The sequence below is a fragment of the Triticum urartu genome, chromosome 7A, assembly GCF_056163025.1.
Source record: "Triticum urartu cultivar PI428250 chromosome 7A, HENAU_Tu73, whole genome shotgun sequence".
NCBI classification, from domain to species: Eukaryota; Viridiplantae; Streptophyta; class Magnoliopsida; order Poales; family Poaceae; genus Triticum; species Triticum urartu.
In genome coordinates, this window is record NC_141879.1 from 723401095 (window position 1) to 723420351 (window position 19257).

The 19257-nt window shown below is 49.9% G+C and overlaps 1 protein-coding gene across 1 annotated transcript; it reads left to right on the forward strand.

Moving 5' to 3' along the window:
• The first annotated feature begins 3121 nt into the window (after positions 1-3121).
• On the forward strand, positions 3122-19169 carry LOC147962267 (uncharacterized). Its single transcript, XM_087537706.1, has 4 exons — positions 3122-6054; position 6412; positions 18891-18923; positions 19033-19169. The coding sequence occupies exons 1-4, from the start codon at positions 5299-5301 to the stop codon at positions 19167-19169; spliced, it is 927 nt and encodes a 308-aa protein (XP_087393832.1). The 5' UTR covers positions 3122-5298.
• Positions 19170-19257: the final 88 nt, after the last annotated feature.

Genomic DNA, 19257 nt, shown 5'->3' on the forward strand with positions numbered 1-19257 from the left:
GTTGATCGTATCTTCTATACGACTCATGCTCGACCTTTCGGTCTTCTGTGTTCCGAGGCCATGTCTGTACATATGCTAGGCTCGTCAAGTCAACCTAAGTGTTTGCATGTGTAAATCTGTCTTACACCCGTTGTATGTGAACGTTAGAATCTATCACACCCGATCATCACGTGGTGCTTCGAAACAACGAACTGTCGCAACGGTGCACAATTAGGGGGAACACTTTCTTGAAATTATTATGAGGGATCATCTTATTTACTACCGTCGTTCTAAGTAAACAAGATGCAAAACATGATAAACATCACATGCAATCAAATAATAATAGTGACATGATATGGCCAATATCACATAGCTCCTTTGATCTCCATCTTGGGGCTCCATGATCACCTTGTCACCGGCATGACACCATGATCTCCATCATCATGATCTCCATCATTGTGTCTCCATGAAGTTTCTCACCAACTATTACTTCTACTACTATGGCTAACGCGTTTAGCAATAAAGTAAAGTAATTTACATGGCGTTTCTCAATGACACGCAGGTCATACAAAAAATAAAGACAACTCCTATGGCTCCTGCCAGTTGTCATACTCATCGACATGCAAGTCGTGATTCCTATTACAATAGCATGAACATCTCATAAATCACATATATATCATTCATCATTCATCACAACTTTGGCCATATCATATCACAAAGCACTTGCTGCAAAAACAAGTTAGACGTCCTCTAATTGTTGTTGCAAGTTTTACGTGGCTGAAATAGGGTTCTAGCAAGAACGTTTTCTTACCTACGTGAAAGCCACAACGTGATTTGTCAACTTCTATTTACCCTTCATAAGGACCCTTTTCATCGAATCAGCTCCAACTAAAGTGGGAGAGACAGGCACCCGCCAGCCACCTTATGCAACTAGTGCATGTCAGTCGGTGGAACCGGTCTCACGTAAGCGTACGTGTAAGGTTGGTCCGGGCCGCTTCATCCCACAATACCGTTGAAGCAAGATAAGACTAGTAGCGGCAAGAAAGTTGACAACATCAACGCCCACAACAAATTGTGTTCTACTCGCGCAAGAAGAACTATGCATAGACCTAGCTCATGATGCCACTGTTGGGGAACGTTGCAGAAAACAAAAAATTTCCTATGGTTTCACCAAGATCCATCTAGGAGTTCATCTAGCAACGAGTAATCGGATTGCATCTACATACCTTTGTAGATCACGCGCGGAAGCGTTCAAAGAGCGGGGATGAGGAAATCGTACACAACGTGATCCAAATCACCGGAGATCCTAGCGCCGAACGGACGGCACCTCCACATTCAACACACGTACGGTCAGCGTAACGTCTCCTTCTTCTTGATCCAGCAAGGGGAAAGGAGAGGTTGAGGAAGATGGCTCCAGCAGCAGCACGACGGCGTGGTGGTGGTGGAGCTGCAGTACTCCGTCAGGGCTTCGCCAAGCACTATGGAGGATGAGGGGGTGTTGGAGAGGGAGAGGGAGGCACCAAAGGCAAAGGTAAGAGGTCCTCCCCCCCCACTATATATAGGGGGCCTAGGGGGGGCGCCGGCCCTAGGAGATGCAATCTCCTAGGGGGGCAGCGGCCAAGGGTGGGGGGCTTGCCCCCCAAGCAAGGGGGCGCCCCCTTTTAGGGTTTCCCCCAACCCTAGGCGCATGGGCCTTTAGGGGAGTGGCGCCCCAGCCCACTTTGGGCTGGTTCCCTTCCCACTTCAGCCCATGGGGCCCTCCGGGATAGGTGGACCCACCTGGTGGACCCCCGGGACCCTTCCGGTGGTCCCGGTACAATACCGGTGACCCCGAAACTTGTCTTGATGGCCGAAATAGCACTTCCTATATATAATTCTTTACCTCTGGACCATTCCGGAACTCCTCGTGACGTCCGGGATCTCATCCGGGACTCCGAACAACATTCGGGTTACTGCATATACATATTCCTACAACCCTAGCGTCACCGAACCTTAAGTGTGTAGACCCTACGGGTTCGGGAGACATGTAGACACGACCGAGATTGCTCTCCGGACAATAACCAACAGCGGGATCTGGATACCCATGTTGGCTCCCACATGCTCCTCGATGATCTCATCGGATGAACCACGATGTCGAGGATTCAAGCAACCCCGTATACAATTCCCTTTATCAATCGGTATGTCACTTGCCCGAGACTCGATCGTCGGTATCCCAATACCTCGTTCAATCTCGTTACCGGCAAGTCACTTTACTCGTACCGTAATGCATGATCCCGTGACCAGAAACTTGGTCACTTTGAGCTCATAATGATGATGCATTACCGAGTGGGCCCAGTGATACCTCTCCGTCATACGGAGTGACAAATCCCAGTCTTGATCCGTGTCAACCCAACAGACACTTTCAGAGATACCCGTAGTCTACCTTTATAGTCACCCAGTTACGTTGTGACGTTTGGTATACCCAAAGCACTCCTACGGTATCCGGGAGTTACACGATCTCATGGTCTAAGGAAAGGATACTTGACATTGGAAAAACTCTAGCAAACGAACTATACGATCTTATGCTATGTTTAGGATTGGGTCTTGTCCATCACATCATTCTCCTAATGATGTGATCGCATTATCAATGACATCCAATGTCCATAGTCAGGAAACCATGACTATCTGTTGATCAACGAGCTAGTCAACTAGAGGCTTACTAGGGACATGTTGGTGTCTGTTATTCACACATGTATTACGATTTCCGGATAACACAATTATAACATGAATAAAGACAATTATCATGAACAAGGAAATATAATAATAATGCTTTTATTATTGCCTCTAGGGCATATTTCCAACAGTAATTAACAGAATTTTTATGTAAATGTAAGAGTTCTGGAAATAAAGTACCTGCAATGTTTGATTCTATTTTTATTTTATGCATTTAAAATTCACTCTTTATCAATGACGTGGACGCGTGTCTCACGCCCGCCATTTTCCCGTCATCAGATTCTGGCATGCCCGGTGGGACCTATTTCCCCCCTCATCTTCGAATTCCAACATATGAATTTCCATAGTACATAAAGCATGAAACATTATGTATGCATATACAATTTTTTTTGAAGAAAACTAATATATGGTTTTCTTTATTTTGAAAGGTATGGAGGGACAAGTCCAGCAGTTTGTCACTCTCCGCTTTGGTGACCTCTGGCTGGATGTGCCAATTGGTCCGCTTGTGGCTGCAGTTAGCAAGAGTTTGGAAACAACAGTTGCATCCCCAGCTAAGCCAGAAGAAAAGGAAGTCTCCTCTGCGCTGAAAGAGGAGTTTACTCCTGTGCTCACAAAGTCAGCAAAGAGAAGGATGCGTGCAGCTGCAAGAGCATCTAAGGATCAGCACGCACATGAAGCTTCTTCATCTACTTCAGTTCCTCCTGGTTTCGCAAAGATGTCACCTACCAAGGTCATGAACCATGAAGTACCAGCAAAGGTTGTCCGCATGACACCCGAAGAGTGGCCCGTTCTTGCAAAATGGGCGGGACCACTAAAGGTGGCGTCGCCAAGACAATCTGCTTCAACTACATCGACCAAAGTCGCAGTGCCCCTTACACCTTCAAAACTTAGGGTGGGCGCACGCGAAGGGTCAGGAGAAAGCTCACATAAGCTTATCCCAAGCAACGTAGGGGCAGCTCAAAGGGCTTGCTCTGTGGACAAAGGGAAAGGTGTAATGGCTGAGGACACTGAGTCTTCCTCACATGAAGAATCAGCTCGTCCAAGAAACCAACTTCGTGTTGATGCACCTGAATTTTTCCCCACCATGGGCTATAATCCCATTGGACCATGCCTAGTGGGTGAGCCAAGCAATAGATGCTCGCTCCAGTGGCAGGGGGTGTTTGTCACTTCAGATGACTTCCAAGCTGGTCATGTGGATCCAACTGCATATCAGATCCTTTGTCCTCATCGCTGCCAGCACCAATACCATCATTTGAGGGCTCAGTTGATCCAGCACGTCGTCATCGTCGACGGCAGAGGGCTCACCGCGCATGGCTTGATTTCCCAGTGGCAACTGATGCAAACATGACCAATCAACAATGAAAACAAGTGGCATATCCCATCAGAAATAGAGAAAGGAAGATCAATGCAAGGATCCGTGGGGGGAGCCATGCTAGCTTCCATGCCGTCATGACACAGAATGTTTGCCAAGCTTTGAAGGAAATACTTCCATGATGCTCTATCTCTGCTGATAATGTTGGGGGCGCCATCATGCGGCGTGTAGAAACTCTATCGAAGTGGCCAGAATATGAAGAATTTGTGAAGGCAGATCCACGATGACAAGAGTATGTGAAGCAGGCTGCTCATGCACGCAAAAAGCGGGCTGCCCTGAAACAAAGAGAGATGGCAGTACGAGCTAATTCGGGGTATAGCAGAATACAAGGAAGAGATTCTCCATCAACAAGACAAGTCAATGGAGGAAATGAGGCAAAAGAAATGGCAAGTACAGAAAGGAAGACTACTAGAACTCTCGCTCCATGGCCAACTCGTAAGAAGGTCTCAGGAAACTCATTTGAAGTATTCAACGCAATGCCAGTTGGTGTCAAAGGGGTGACAGACAATAGTAGTGAGACCTCCTCAGCCTCGATACACTTCAAGAGGAAGAAGGCACATAATACTATTGTAGAAGGTCCTCGCCGCACGACGCGGAGCCAGAAGGGTTCAGATTATGAAGAACTTAGGTCAAGCAATGGGGGGTCTTACAATCCCCTATCAGATAGCACTCCTTGTCCTTCTTAAAATGAGATAGAACTTCACCATGGTGCAGAACATACAGAACAAGTCCTAGCTGCGAATGAAGCTCGTTCGGTTGAGGAGCAATTAGCCAACCTTACGGCAGCACTTCAGCAAAAGGAAGACGAGCTAGCAGCCCTTCGAATTCATATGAGCAATAACCAGAGCAAAGGAAATGAAGGGGATGGTGGCGCAAGTGCTAGCAGCCAACATGGAGGATCAGGGCTTAACCTTGAGGCGATCCAAAGAATGATCGCTGAAGGGGTAAAGTCGCAATTAATGCAAACTCAGTACTCGATGCGGCCAGGGTATGTTAAGCCGTACCCACCTAATGTGGACCTAGTTCCTTTCCCAACAAATTACAGGCAGCCACAGTTTAGTAAGTTCAACGGGAGTGGATCTCCCCATGAGCACATAGCACACTTCTTTGCTGCTTGTCAGGATACAACTAACAACGGAGCACTTCTCCTTAGGCAGTTTGTATAGACATTGTCTGGGCCTGCCTTCACTTGGTACAGCAAGCTGCCTCCAAGCTCTATAAAAACGTGGGAACAAATGCAAAACTCATTCCTCGAGCGGTTTTATAGCACACAGAGGACAGTGGGCATAACTGAGTTGACCCAAACTGAACAAGTGTTCAACGAGAGGGCGGCTGATTTCATAAATAGATGGAGAAACCTAAGTCTTCATTGCCCACAGCCAATCGCTGAGCCAGAAGCAGTGCGCATGTGCATGAACAATCTCCGCTCAGAAGTGGCTATCCAGTTACAAGGAGTGAGGCCCCTCACGTTTGAAGAGTTAGCTTCAAAATCCACGGATATAGAAAATTTTATGCAGCTTGTCGCTCGTCGAACAAATACGACGTTCAACAAGCCTACAGATAAAGGTGGTCAGCGTGAAAAGTTGCCGATGAAACCCAAGTCTGCACAAGCCATGGAGACAACGACGGTAAAACCCCAGTTTCAGCCCAGAAGAGCACCTATAGGGAATCAAGGGCAGCGAGATGCACAGGTCAGTAGGAGGCCAACTCTCAGCGAGCGGCAAAATAGGGAGTATTCTTTTCCTATAGAAGAAATTGATGACCTTTTTAATGGTTTAAAGGAGTTGAGTCTTATAAAACTTCCCAAGCCCAAAAGGCCAGAAGAAGCTTCAAAATTTAATGACCCAAATTTCTGTCACTACCATCGCATTTTGGGCCATACACTCAAAGATTGCTTTGTTGTGAAGAATATCATACAGAAAATGATCGATGAGGGGACTATTGATACAGACCTCCTCAAAAGCTTAAAGAAAGGAAAGAAGATGGCTACAGTGATGAAGCTATGTACCTAGGGTAGGGTCATGGACCTATCCTAACTGCCCTACCCAAGGACATCCCTAGAAGAAATCACCTTTCAATCGACTTGGAGGTGTTCCACTCGATAGATTCAAAGACACTCGACCACGAAGCAATCACTCGACCAAGATCCAACCACTCGACTGCCAGGAGATCTAAAGTCACTCCGCACGCAAATGGTCGGTCATTAAGTAGCTTTTATGGTCATCATAACACTTTATTAGAGGCGTTACCAGTAATGCCCAGCCTTAATGTACTTTAAACCCTGCATAACTGAGGGCCGGAGGGGTCTGGCAAACTCTATATAAGCCACCCCCCTCCTCAGTGTAAAGGGTTCGCACCCCTGTAACTCATACACACATAATCCAGTCGACCGCCTCCGGGCTCCGAGATGTAGGGTTGTTACTTCCTCCGAGAAGGGCCTGAACTCGTAAACCTCGTGTGCTTACAACTAATCCATAGCTAAGATCTAGCCTCTCCATCCATACCCCCCTACATTACTATCAGAGTTAGAACCACGACAGTTGGCGCCCACCGTGGGGCAGGAGTCTTAGCGCGTAGTTGGAGAAGTTGCAATTTTTCCGATCCCTTTGATCATGGTTTCCGGCGGAGTTTTGGTGGAGGGCCGCGAGATCCGTCTCGGTGCGCTCACGTTCATCGCTGAGGACTCCGCTTGGCTTCAGGAGGCTCCACTTGACGTCGACGCGCTCCCCGTCCGCGGGGCGACGCACTTTCGCGCATGCGTCCGTGGTGTCCTCCTACGGCAGCCGTCGACCCAGTATCGGTCGGCTCTTGTGGCGTCCTCCCTCCCTATCTCCCGCCGGCGCAAGCACTCCGGTCGGTCGAGGCTTCAGCGGTGGGTGAGGCATGCAGTGGCCCGCCAGTCGGCCACCCCACAAATCGCGGCGATCGAGCCCGACGAATCCCTCTACGGCCTGTTCGACTTGTCGAGTGGCTCCGCAGAGACCACATCCGAATGCGACAGCAGTGACCAGCGGCGGAGGGTCTGGTAATCGATGGACCACGCAGTCCTCCCGGTTTTCCCCGCACCGACGGAGGCGCGGGTTGAGGCGACCCGTCGCATCCCCATGAGGAATATCTCCCCGAGCCCCTCACGTCGCTGCAGAGAGAAGAACTTCGTCGCCGGAACATGGATGCACTACACACTCCTATCGTTGGAGAAACCCCCGAGGCTCGTGCTTTGGAGGACGCGCGCCTGGCCAACTTGGCTGAGCGCACTCGACTGGAGAACCTCCAGCGAGTACTCGATGCGCGAGCGCGTCAGCGAGTTCCAGAATCCAGTCGACGTCAGCTCTTTCAGCCCCCGCAGGTATATCGAACTCCGATTCAGAATTTAGCAGCTGCAGCCCGTATAGCAGAGTCGATTCAGCCCTCCCAGTCAGAGGCTGGCAGAGGCCTGTTGCAGATCAGAGCGTTACTTCGGGCAGCAGGAGACCAGAATTCCGCTGTTTCTCAGTCGCGGAACAGGATCCATAGCCGATCCATTGTTGCAGACATAGTCCAGTCGGCTCACAGCCCAAGATCGCCCCCGAGGCGTGAGGGACGTGGAGACCGGCGTGATCAACACAGGAACCGTGAGCAGTATGATCACCAATTCGATCATGACGATCGACGTCGAGTGCCCACCCCTCCCCCGAGGAGTGGATCATATGTGCCTCGACAGCAGGATGACAGACGCCTCATAGTGTTGGGCGGAGGATTCCAGTCGACCCCAGGGAACCAGGCTTTGATGCGAGATCCATTCTCGTTCATGGTTTGGTCGACAAGAACAGAGCTCACCGAGAAGGCCACGACAGAGATGCGCCTACCAGTAGCAGAGTACATGTTTCAGGGCCAGAGTGTTTCAGTCGAGCCATCAGAGCCGCTGTGATTCCTCCCAACTTTAGGTTGGCGACTGGAGTCAGTAAGTTCACCGGTGAGTCCAAGCCCGATACTTGGCTCGAAGATTACCGAGTGGTTGTCCAGATTGGCGGTGGCAATGATGAGGTAGCCATGAAACACCTACCTCTCATGTTAGAGGTCTCGGCCAGAGCGTGGCTGAATCAGTTAGCACCCAGCAGCATTTACACTTGGGAAGATCTCGCCCGAGTGTTTGTCACAACATTTGAAGGAACATGCAAGCGACCAGCAGGTCTTACGGAACTGCGGTCTTGCGTGCAGAAGCCGAATGAAACTCTGAGGGATTACATCCAGAGATGGATCACGTTGCATCACACAGTTGAAAATGTACCAGATCATCAAGCAGTCTGTGCCTTTAAAGAAGGCGTCAAATACAGAGAACTGAATCTTAAATTCGGTCGAACCGGAGAGACGTCTCTGAATCGGATGATGGAAATTGCCACCAAGTACGCTAATGGTGAAGATGAGGATCGACTCCGGAGTGGCAAGCACAAGTCAGTGGCCCAAGAAACTGGAGGAGGAAATTCCAATCGGAAACAGAAGCGGAAAGCCGAGCCAGCTACTCCTGGGGAAGCCTTGGCTGTAACTCAAGGAAAGTTTAAGGGGAAACCCAAGGGACCTTGGAACCCCAAGAAAGTTAAAGACCAAGACGGAAATGATGTGTTGGATCTGTCGTGTCACATCCACACCAAGAATGATGAAGAGGGTAAACTCATTTACCCGAAACATACCACTCGACAATGTCGGATCTTGATCTAGCAGTTCCAGGGCAAACAGCCCAAAGATAAGGAAAAGGAGTCAGACAAAGTTGAGGACAAGGAAGATAGTGACGATGGATACCCCCAGGTCAATTCCACCCTGATGATTTTTGCTGATGTTGAAAGCAAAAGTCAACTGAAAGTTATTAACCGTTATCTGAAGTGGTCTGAGGTGAATATGGTTGCTCCGGCAACACCCAGTTATCTGAACTGGTCTCAGACTGCCATCACATTCGACCAGTCCGATCACCCCACGCACATTGCCATCCCTGGGAGGCAAGCTTTGGTGGTCGACCCAGTTGTCGACGGCACTCAACTGACCAAAGTCCTGATGGATGGTGGCAGTGGTTTGAACATACTGTATGCAGAGACTTTGAAAGGGATGGGCATTCTGATGTCCAGACTCAGTACCAGCAACATGAGTTTCCATGGAGTCATTCCTGGGAAGAAAGCCGAGTCACTCGGCCAAATTGCTCTTGATGTGGTTTTCGGTGATTCCAAGAATTACCGCAAAGAAAAGTTAACATTCGAAGTTGTGGATTTCCAGAGTGCTTATCACGCCATTTTGGGCAGGCCAACTTATGCACGCTTCATGGCTCGACCATGTTATGTGTATCTCAAATTGAAGATGCCTGGTCCCAAAGGTGTGATCACTGTTATGGGCAATCGGAAGAAAGAAGAAGAGTGTTTTCAGAAAGGCTCAAAGATTGCTGATGCTCAGATGGAAGTGGTCGAGCTGCAGGAGTATCAGAAGACTGCAGATCCGAGTGATTTGTTGCGAGCCAAGCCCGCTTCAGAATCAGCTTTTCAGTCGTCTGGTGAAACGAAGTCGGTTCACATTCACCCGACCGATCCCAATGCTGCTCCGACTCATATCTCAACAACACTCGACTCCAAATAGGAAGAAGCGCTCATCCAGTTCCTCCGTGAGAACTGGGACATCTTCGCATGGAAGCCTTCTGACATGCCGGGGGTTCCTAGGGGGCTAGCCGAGCACCGTCTACGAGTCGACCCAAAAGTTAAACCTGTCAAAGAACATCTTCGACGGTCTGCCATCAAGAAGAGGAAGGCCATTGGCGAGGAGGTGGCTCGGCTCTTGGCAGCAGAGTTTATCCGAGAAATTTACCACTCCGAGTGGCTCGCCAATGTTGTCATGGTCCCCAAGAAGGACAAGTCACTTCGCATGTGCATTGACTTTAAACATATCAATCGGGCCTGCCCGAAAGATCATTTTCCTCTCCCCCGCATCGACCAGATAGTCGACTCGACTGTGGGGTGTGAGCGTCTGTCTTTTTTGGACGCATACTCCCGGTACCATCAGATCCGTCTGTATGGACCCGATGAGATAAAAACAGCTTTCATCACTCCATTCGGATGCTTCTGTTATGTTACCATGCCATTCGGCCTCAAGAATGCCGGAGCCACGTTTATGAGAATGATTCAGAAGTGTTTGCTCACTCAAATCAGTCGGAATGTGGAAGCATACATGGATGATATTGTGGTCAAGTCACGAAAGGGTTCCGACCTACTGACTGACCTTGCTGAAACCTTTGCCAACCTCAGGAGATATGATATCAAGCTCAATCCATCAAAGTGCACATTCGGAGTTCCTGGCGAAAAGTTACTCGGTTTTCTCGTTTCCGAACGGGGAATCAACGCCAATCTAGAAAAAGTTGGTACTATACTCCGGATGAAGCGTCCCGTGCGTGTGCACGACGTCCAGAAGATTACAGGTTGCTTGGCCGCTTTAAGTCAATTCATCTCTTGTCTCGGTGAAAAGGCATTGCCTCTTTACCGACTGATGAAGAAGTCAGACAAATTCGAGTGGACTCCAGAAGCTGATGCAGCGTTTGTAGAGCTCAAAGCCCTGCTCTCCACCCACCCAGCCGGTGCTTGCTGCCCCAATCAGCAAAGAGCCTTTGCTGCTTTACATTGCAGCCACGGGACAAGTTGTCAGTACAGTACTTACGGTCGAGCGGGAAGTAGAAGGAAAGGCCTTCAAAGTTCAGTGCCCAGTATATTATGTTTCTGAAGTTTTGACTCCATCAAAGCAAAGATATCCTCATTACCAGAAGCTAGTATATGGGATTTATATGACCACGAAGAAGGTTGCACATTACTTCTCTGACCATTCCATTACAGTCGTCAGTGACGCTCCATTGTCAGAGATTTTGCACAACAGAGACGCAACTGGTCGAGTGGAAAAATGGGCGATTGAACTCCTTCCCCTAGATATCAAGTTTGAGGCAAAGAAGGCTATCAAGTCCCAATCAATTGCAGATTTTGTCGCCGAGTGGATTGAATAGCAACTACCGACTCAAGTTCACTCGGAGCACTGGACCATGTTCTTCGATGGGTCTAAGATGCTGAATGGTTCCGGTGCTGGGGTAGTATTGGTTTCCCCCCGAGGAGATAAGCTCAGATATGTTCTCCAGATTCACTTCGATTCCTCCAATAACGAAGCAGAATATGAAGCACTTTTGTATGGGTTGCGCATGGCCATTTCACTCGGCGTCCGTCGCCTCATGGTCTATGGCGACTCAGATTTGGTGGTTACTCAGGTGATGAAGGAGTGGGACGTCAGAAGTCCAGCCATGACTGGTTATTGCAATGCAGTGAGAAAGTTAGAGAAGAAATTCGAGGGGTTGGAGCTTCATCACATACCCCGACTGAAAAACCAAGCAGCCGATGATTTGGCAAAAATAGGTTCCAAGAGGGAAGCCATTCCCAGCAATGTGTTTTTGGAACACATCCACACGCCATCAGTTCAAGAAGATCCTTTCACTGAAGAAGCCCCGCAGCCAAAGAGTACCACGGATCCGACTGAAGTTGAAGTTCCAGCAGTGGTCGACCTAATCATGGAAGTCTTGGTAATCACTCCCGACTGGAAGGTGTCATACATCGCGTATATCCTAAGGAAAGAACTCCCAGTGGACGAAGAAGAGGCTCGACAGATCGTTCGTCGATCCAAGGCCTTTACAGTCATAAACGGACAGTTGTATAGAGAAAGCACGACTGGAGTCAGTCAGAAGTGTATAACACCAGAAGAAGGTCAGATAATCCTTGATGATATCCACTCGGGGACCTGTGGTCACCATGCGTCCTCTTGGACCATTGTGGCTAAAGCATACCGAGCGGGATTTTACTGGCCAAGAGCAAATGAAATGGCGAAAGAGATAGTCGACAAGTGTGAAGGATGCCAGTTCTACTCCAATATGTCGCACAAACCCGCATCAGCCCTGAAGACCATTCCACTCGTCTGGCCCTTCGCTGCTTAGGGACTGGATATGGTTGGACCGCTGAGAACGGGCAGGAGCGGTTTCACACATGTGCTAGTGGCAGTCGACAAGTTCACCAAATGGATTGAAGCTAAGCCTATTAAGAATCTTGATGCTTGCACTGCTATCAGTTTCATCAGAGAGTTGATATTCAGATATGGAGTTCCACATAGCATCATCACTGACAATGGGTCGAACTTTGATTCAGACAAGTTCAGAGCTTTCTGCGCCTCTCAAGGCACGCGAGTCGACTACGCTTCAGTCGCCCACCCCTAGTCGAATGGACAAGCGGAAAGGGCAAATGGTCTGATTCTCAAAGGGCTAAAACCTCGGCTGATGCGCGATCTTAAGCACGCAGCAGGCGCATGGGTCGACGAGCTTCCATCAGTTCTTTGGGAACTGAGGACTACCCCGAATCGGTCGACTGGAAGAACCCCGTTCTTTCTGGTCTATGGAGCGGAGGCAGTCTTGCCGAGTGATCTGCTTCACAATGCACCCCGAGTTGAGCTCTACTCTGAAGATGAAGCAGAACAAGCCCGGCAAGACGCAGTCGACCTCCTGGAAGAAGAAAGAGAAATGGGTATGATCCGATCGACCATTTATCAGCAAGACTTGCGTCGATTCCATGCTAGAAATGTGAAGAGTCGAGCCTTCCAAGAAGGAGACTTGGTCCTCCGAGTGGATCAACAGAAACCACACAAGCTCGCTCCTACTTGGGAAGGCCCCTTCATCGTCACCAGAGTCCTCCACAATGGAGCGTATCACCTTTACAATGTCGATCGCCAGAGAGATGAGCCACGAGCTTGGAATGCGGAACTGCTCCGCCCCTTTTACACTTGAGTTCTCACTCGGATGAGATGTGATAAGAAAAACTTCTATAGTCTATTTATCAAAGACAAGAGTGTTACAATTTTTCCAGTAATTGTTGTTGCTTTTGTTTGCGTGTGAAACCCCCCACTGGGTGGCTTAGCTGCGAATCCGTTTCGCCTAAGTTTGTAAAAAAACAATCCTACCGAGTGGTGAGCCAGCCTCCCAGTCGGGGGCTTAGCTACGAACCCGTTTCGCCTAAGTGTTTAAAATCCTACCGAGTGGTGAGCCAGCCTCCCACTCGGGGGCTTAGCTGCGAACCCGTTTCGCTTAAGTGTTTAAAATCCTACCGAGTGGTGAGCCAGCCTCCCACTCGGGGGCTTAGCTGCGAACCCGTTTCGCCTAAGTGTTTAAAATCCTACCGAGTGGAGAGCAAGCCTCCCACTCGGGGGCTTAGCTGCAGTCCAGTACTCGCCTAAGTTTTGAAAATCCTACCGAGTGGAGAGCAAACCTCCCACTCGGGGGCTTAGCTGCAGTCCAGTACTCGCCTATGTTTTGAAAATCCTACCGAGTGGAGAGCAAACCTCCCACTCGGAGGCTTAGCTGCAGTCCAGTACTCGCCTAAGTGTTTAAAATCCTACCGAGTGGAGAGCAAACCTCCCACTCGGGGGCTTAGCTGCAGTCCAATACTCGCCTAAGTTTTGAAAATCCTACCGAGTGGAGAGCAAACCTCCCACTCGGAGGCTTAGCTGTAGTCCAGTACTCGCCTAAGTGTTTGAAAATCCTACCGAGTGGAGAGCAAACCTCCCACTCGGGGGCTTAGCTGCAGTCCAGTACTCGCCTAAGTGTTTGAAAATCCTACCGAGTGGAGAGCGATCCTCCCACTCGGAGGCATAGCTGCAGTCCAGTACTCGCCTATGTGTTTAAAATACCACCGAGTGGAGAGCAAACCTCCCACTCAGAGGCTTAGCTGCAGTCCAGTACTCGCCTAATTGTTTAAAATCCTACCGAGTGGATAGCAAACCTCCCACTCGGGGGCTTTGCTGCAGTCCAGTACTCGCCTAAGCATGGAACACGTCCCAATTCGCAAGGGCGACGAGGTGCAGGTCGATTGCTACCTCCTCCTTCAGAACTGCGCCACAAATACAAAGTTGTCTCGAGTAAGGAACAGGTTCCACTCGACAGATAATTCATGGAGATATTCAACGATAAATCAAGTTTAGATAAATCCCAAGGGTCCTAGACCGCAGATCAAAGTACTCGAGCCTTCAGCCCAAAAGAGTTTAACGGTTACAAAATCCACTCGGCATTCCGAGGAAAATTTAAGGTGAGGCATAGAAGTTTTTATTCCTCAGGCAGAGGACTGGAGGGGGCGACGAACTGGTCCAAGTCAATCCCGTCAGCAATCCGAGTGGCAGCAGCGATGAAGGTCTCCATGAAGGACTGAAAATTGTGCTTCCTGGTATTGGCAACCTGGATAGTAGCCAGCTTTTCCTCTCGCGCCTCCTTGCAGTGAACACGGACCAGGGACAGAGAAACGTCAGCACCGCACCTCGCGGAGGATTTCTTCCATTCCTGCACCCGACCTGGAACTTCATTCAGTCGAGTCATCAGAGACTCGAGGTCATTTTGAAGCGTCGTTCCAGGCCAGAGCGACGTGTCGATCCAAGACACCGCAACCTTCAGTCGAGCAAGATAATCAACAACGCCAGCAACGCGAGACTCCAGTCGGAGCACGTTCATGGCAGCCTCATCCTTCACAGGAGAATTAATGGGGTCCAGACCTGTCTCCACTCGACTGGTCTCCTCCTCGAAGTTCTGGCAGAATTCTGTAAACACAATTCAAAGATAAGTCAGCGGCTCTACATGGGTTTGGTGACAACAAGTCAGTCGGGTAGGAGTGATTACCATCAAGCATGACGAATAGCTTCTTGGCGAGTCCACTGAGATAAGCCTCCAGATCGTTCCTCTTCCCTGCCAGTTCACTCGCCTTGTCACTCAGAGCTATCTTATCATTCTTCAGACCACTGACCTCTTGGTTAGCCGCGTCGAGAGCGGCTTTCAGTCTGGAGTTCTCTTCTTCAAGGTTACCAACTGAAGCCAGCTTTTCTTCCGCAAGCTTCGTTTTGTCCAAGGCCGTCTTCTGCGCTTCGGCAAGGTCACGATCTTTCTTCTTTAGAGCCTCCTCCATTTTATCTGTGAAATGTCAAGTGAGATCAACATCAAGAATGGACAGAAAAGAAAGGACAGTCGTCAAATGCTCACTAGCCATACCTTTTGCTTCGTCTCTCGCCTTCTGCAAGTTTTCCTGGGCAAGCTTCAAGTCAAGGTTAAGCTGGATCTGTTTGTTTTCCAATTCAGTGTAGCGAGCCACAAGCTCGCAGGATTTCTGTGAATAATCAGTCGACAGATGTCAAAAGGTAGGTTGCTTCCGAGAAACTAAGAGAAAAATTACGACGGTTCTAAGATCATAGCCGAATCAAAAATATTCGACAGTAATCTCGGGGACTACACCCAGTGGGTGCACTCAGCGTGCCCCCACTGGTTTGACCAAAAAAAAGTTGACTGCCCGCAGTCGACCATGTCTAGTGGGTGCTCTCAGCATGCCCCCACTAGTTCCAAGATTCCATTCGACATGGCCTGACCAGACCGAGTGAAGAAGTTCAAATAAAGCAACACAATACAAAGACTACAGTCGACTGCCAGCAGTCCACCGTAGTCTCAGGGACTACACCCAGTGGGTGCACTCGGCGTGCCCCCACTAGTCCAAAAAATTCAATCGACACACCCAGTGGGTGTACAGATACAAAGATCTTCGGAAAAGAGAGTCTTCAGATAGCATATCCTAACAGAACAAGCGATGATCGACTGACCTGGACATTGCTCTGAAGGGCTGAACTCGCGTCATAAGCTGCTTGGCTGGCTTCCCGGACCACCTTCACTTGCTCCATCATGATTCCCGCCTGGCGTATAGCCTCCTTAGCGGCACCCACTTGATCCTCAGGGACGTGGTGTGTGGCAAAAAGCGAAGGCGGATCTGCAGTCGACGATGAAGGCCGAACACTCGTCAGAGGCACAGCGAAGGACACAGAAGTCCGAGTGGTATTACCACCCTCCTGAACTACGGCCTCTGGCACTGTTGTGGTTTGTGGGGTCTTGCCAGCTGACGCCTTCCTATTCCTTCTCGCCCTCAGCGGCACTTCGTCATCATCATCGGGGAGGTCAATGACATGAGGAGGAGCTACAAGAAAAATCCAAAGTTAAAAATGAAAATCCAATCGACCGGAAGAGACCGTCAGTCGACTAAAAGCGGAACATCAGAAATTATACCAGGGTTGGAGGTAACAGCATCTTCCATCTCTTGATCATCATCCTTGGCAGAGATCTCAGAGGTAGTAGCACTGCAAGTTTCGAAAACCAGTCGGTTTATTCAATGAATCGACCAAGAGTCCGTCCATGTTCAACAAAAGAAAACAAGTTCTATTGTTACCCGGAAATGGTGGGAACAGTCATCTTCATCTTAGGCAGGGCCTTTGGCGGTTTTGACGGCGTCGCTCATGGATGCTTGGGAGCTTTTTCTGTCGGTGCTGGGGAAGAAGTCCGAGGGCGTTTTGACGACTGCCCAACAGGCACAGTCGCCTTACCACGTTCGCGCGAAGGATCGTGTGTGAGCTTGGATCGCCTCTCCGAGCGGGGAGGTTCAACCTCTTCCTCCTCCTCTTCACTGGAGTCGTCGTCATCATCCCCCTCCCCTTCACCGTCAGATTGCCACTCCTCTCCACTTTCGCCGCCGCTCGCCTCCCCCTCCTCGGCCTGCTCCTGCGCTCCATTGGGCATCGAGTACATCTCAGTAATAGCCTGGAAGACAGCAAACAAGACAAAAGTCAATCGACTGATTCAAAGAGAACAAAATGAAGAAAGCAAGGTTACAGTCGGAGATGCAAGATCAGACCTTGTCTACTTCGTATGATTGGTCGAGTGGAGGAATCCTCCTGGCTCCTCGGGGGTTGTCCTTGTTCCCTGTGATACTCGACAGCCACCCTTCCAGCATCTCGTCAGTGACCTCCTCCGGATGAATCCGAGTGGTGTCTTTGAGACCCGAATACATCCACATAGGGTGGTCACGAGCTTGGAGCGGTTGGATGCGCCTCCGAAGGAAGACCTCTAACAAATCCATGCTGGTCACTCCATCGCGGACAAGCTGAACCACTCGACCGACCAGCACTTTGACTTGCGCCTTTTCTTCTGGCGTCACTTTCAGAGAGGAAGGTTTTTCTGCTCGGTTCAGGGAGAAAAGGGGAAGCCCAGTCGACTGTCCTAGGGTCACCTGGTCTTTACCGTAGAACCAGGTCGACTGCCACCCGTGGACCGACTCGGGAAAAATGATGGACGGAAAAGAGCTTTTTCCTCTCATTTGGATCGCCAGACCCCCGCACAACTGAATCACTTGCGTCCTTTCATCACTTGACTTGGCTTTCTTAACCGACTGAGAACGACAAGTGAAAATGTGCTTGAAGAGCCCCCAATGGGGGCGGCAACCCAAGAAATTCTCGCACAAGGAAACAAAGGCAGCAAGGTACACAATGGAATTTGGAGTAAAGTGATGGAGTTGCACTCTGAAGAAGTTCAAGAAGCTCTGGAAGAAGGGATGAGGAGGCAGAGAAAATCCGCGATCGATGTGGGTAGTGAGGAGGACGCACTCACCCTCATGAGGCTGGGGTTCGATCTCGCTCCCCGGGAGACGCGCAGATTCGTGGAGAATGAATCCCCCCTCAACCATATCATCAAGGTCATCTTGCCGAATCGCCGAAGGCATCCAATCGCCCTGGATCCAGTCCTTGGGCAGAGCGGACCTCGAAGAAGATCCGCCCCGACCGGACTTCTTCGCCTTCCCCTATGCCGTCGCCTTCTTCGCGCGCTCCAGAGCCGCTGTCTTCTCCTTCACCATCGTCGCAGACGAAGCTCGAACGGGCCGGCAGCACCGAGGCGAGAGCGGAGGTGGCAGAAGATTTTGCGAAGGAAGGGGAAAAGTGAAGGCGCACTGTTCAAAAGCCCTGGGCCGGCAGCTTATATGGGGTCGCTTCCGAGTGACTGACCTGTAGGCCCAGGCAATCCTGCCAAATCCCGCAACAGTCGCGCGCGCGATACATGGCGAAAAAGGTGGCGCGGAGATCGAGGAGGCTCCGTTCTATCCCATCCGATTACTGCGGCCGCCTCCGTCCCGCACGCTTCCCGAAATTCGAATCCCGCGAAATCCGCGGGCTGTAGAACAACTCATCAGATGGAGGATCTCTCCCACGCAACCACTCGGGAATCTTCAAGTAAAAGGATTCACTCGACTAAAGCAAACTAAGAATGGATCAAGGCGACTGAAAGAAGTTGATGACATCATCCATGACAATTGATCCAAAACAAGGCGTTCTCATAGCACGAAGAATGGGTCGGAAGGATTCCCAACTCCTTCCCCACTCAAACCTCGATTCATTCGGGGGCTAATGATGAAGCTATGTACCTAGGGTAGGGTCATGGACCTGTCCTAACTGCCCTACCCAAGGACATCCCTAGAAGAAATCACCTTTCAATCGACTTGGAGGTGTTCCACTCGACAGATTCAAAGACACTCGACCACGAAGCAATCACTCGACCAAGATCCAACCACTCGACTGCCAGGAGATCTAAAGTCACTCCGCACGCAAACGGTCGGTCATTAAGTAGCTTTTATGGTCATCATAACACTTTATTAGAGGCGTTACCAGTAACGCCCAGCCTTAATGTACTTTAAACCCTGCATAACTGAGGGCCGGAGGGGTCTGGCGAACTCTATATAAGCCACCCCCCTCCTCAGTGTAAAGGATTCGCACCCCTATAACTCATACACACATAATCCAGTCGACCGCCTCCGGGCTCTGAGACGTAGGGTTGTTACTTCCTCCGAGAAGGGCCTGAACTCGTAAACCTCATGTGCTTACAACTACTCGATAGCTAAGATCTAGCCTCTCCATACATACCCCCCTACATTACTGTCAGAGTTAGAACCACGACATACAGCAAATGTTGCCACTCTTCAAGATAGCTCGGTGAGTTGCGCATCTTCAAATATGAGGCCAACTTATGATGATATGATTTTTACAGCAGGATATGAATTTACCCCAATTATCTCTTCAGGATTCCTCCCGTACCTCGGTCATAGGACCACGTCCCAGGGTCAGCGTAAAAGAGAGGCTCACATTCCCTGCAGCCGTGATGGATGGCCCAGTATACCAGCTTCTCAAGAACCCCAAGACTGGAGGGAACAGCGGCCAAAACGCCGTGTACTACCCCGAGTGATGGAAGATGTCGCTCCTCTGCGCTTCGTACCAAAGAAATATCAACATATGGCGAAGCGCATGAAGGTTCCGCCTAGTGAAGAATTCAA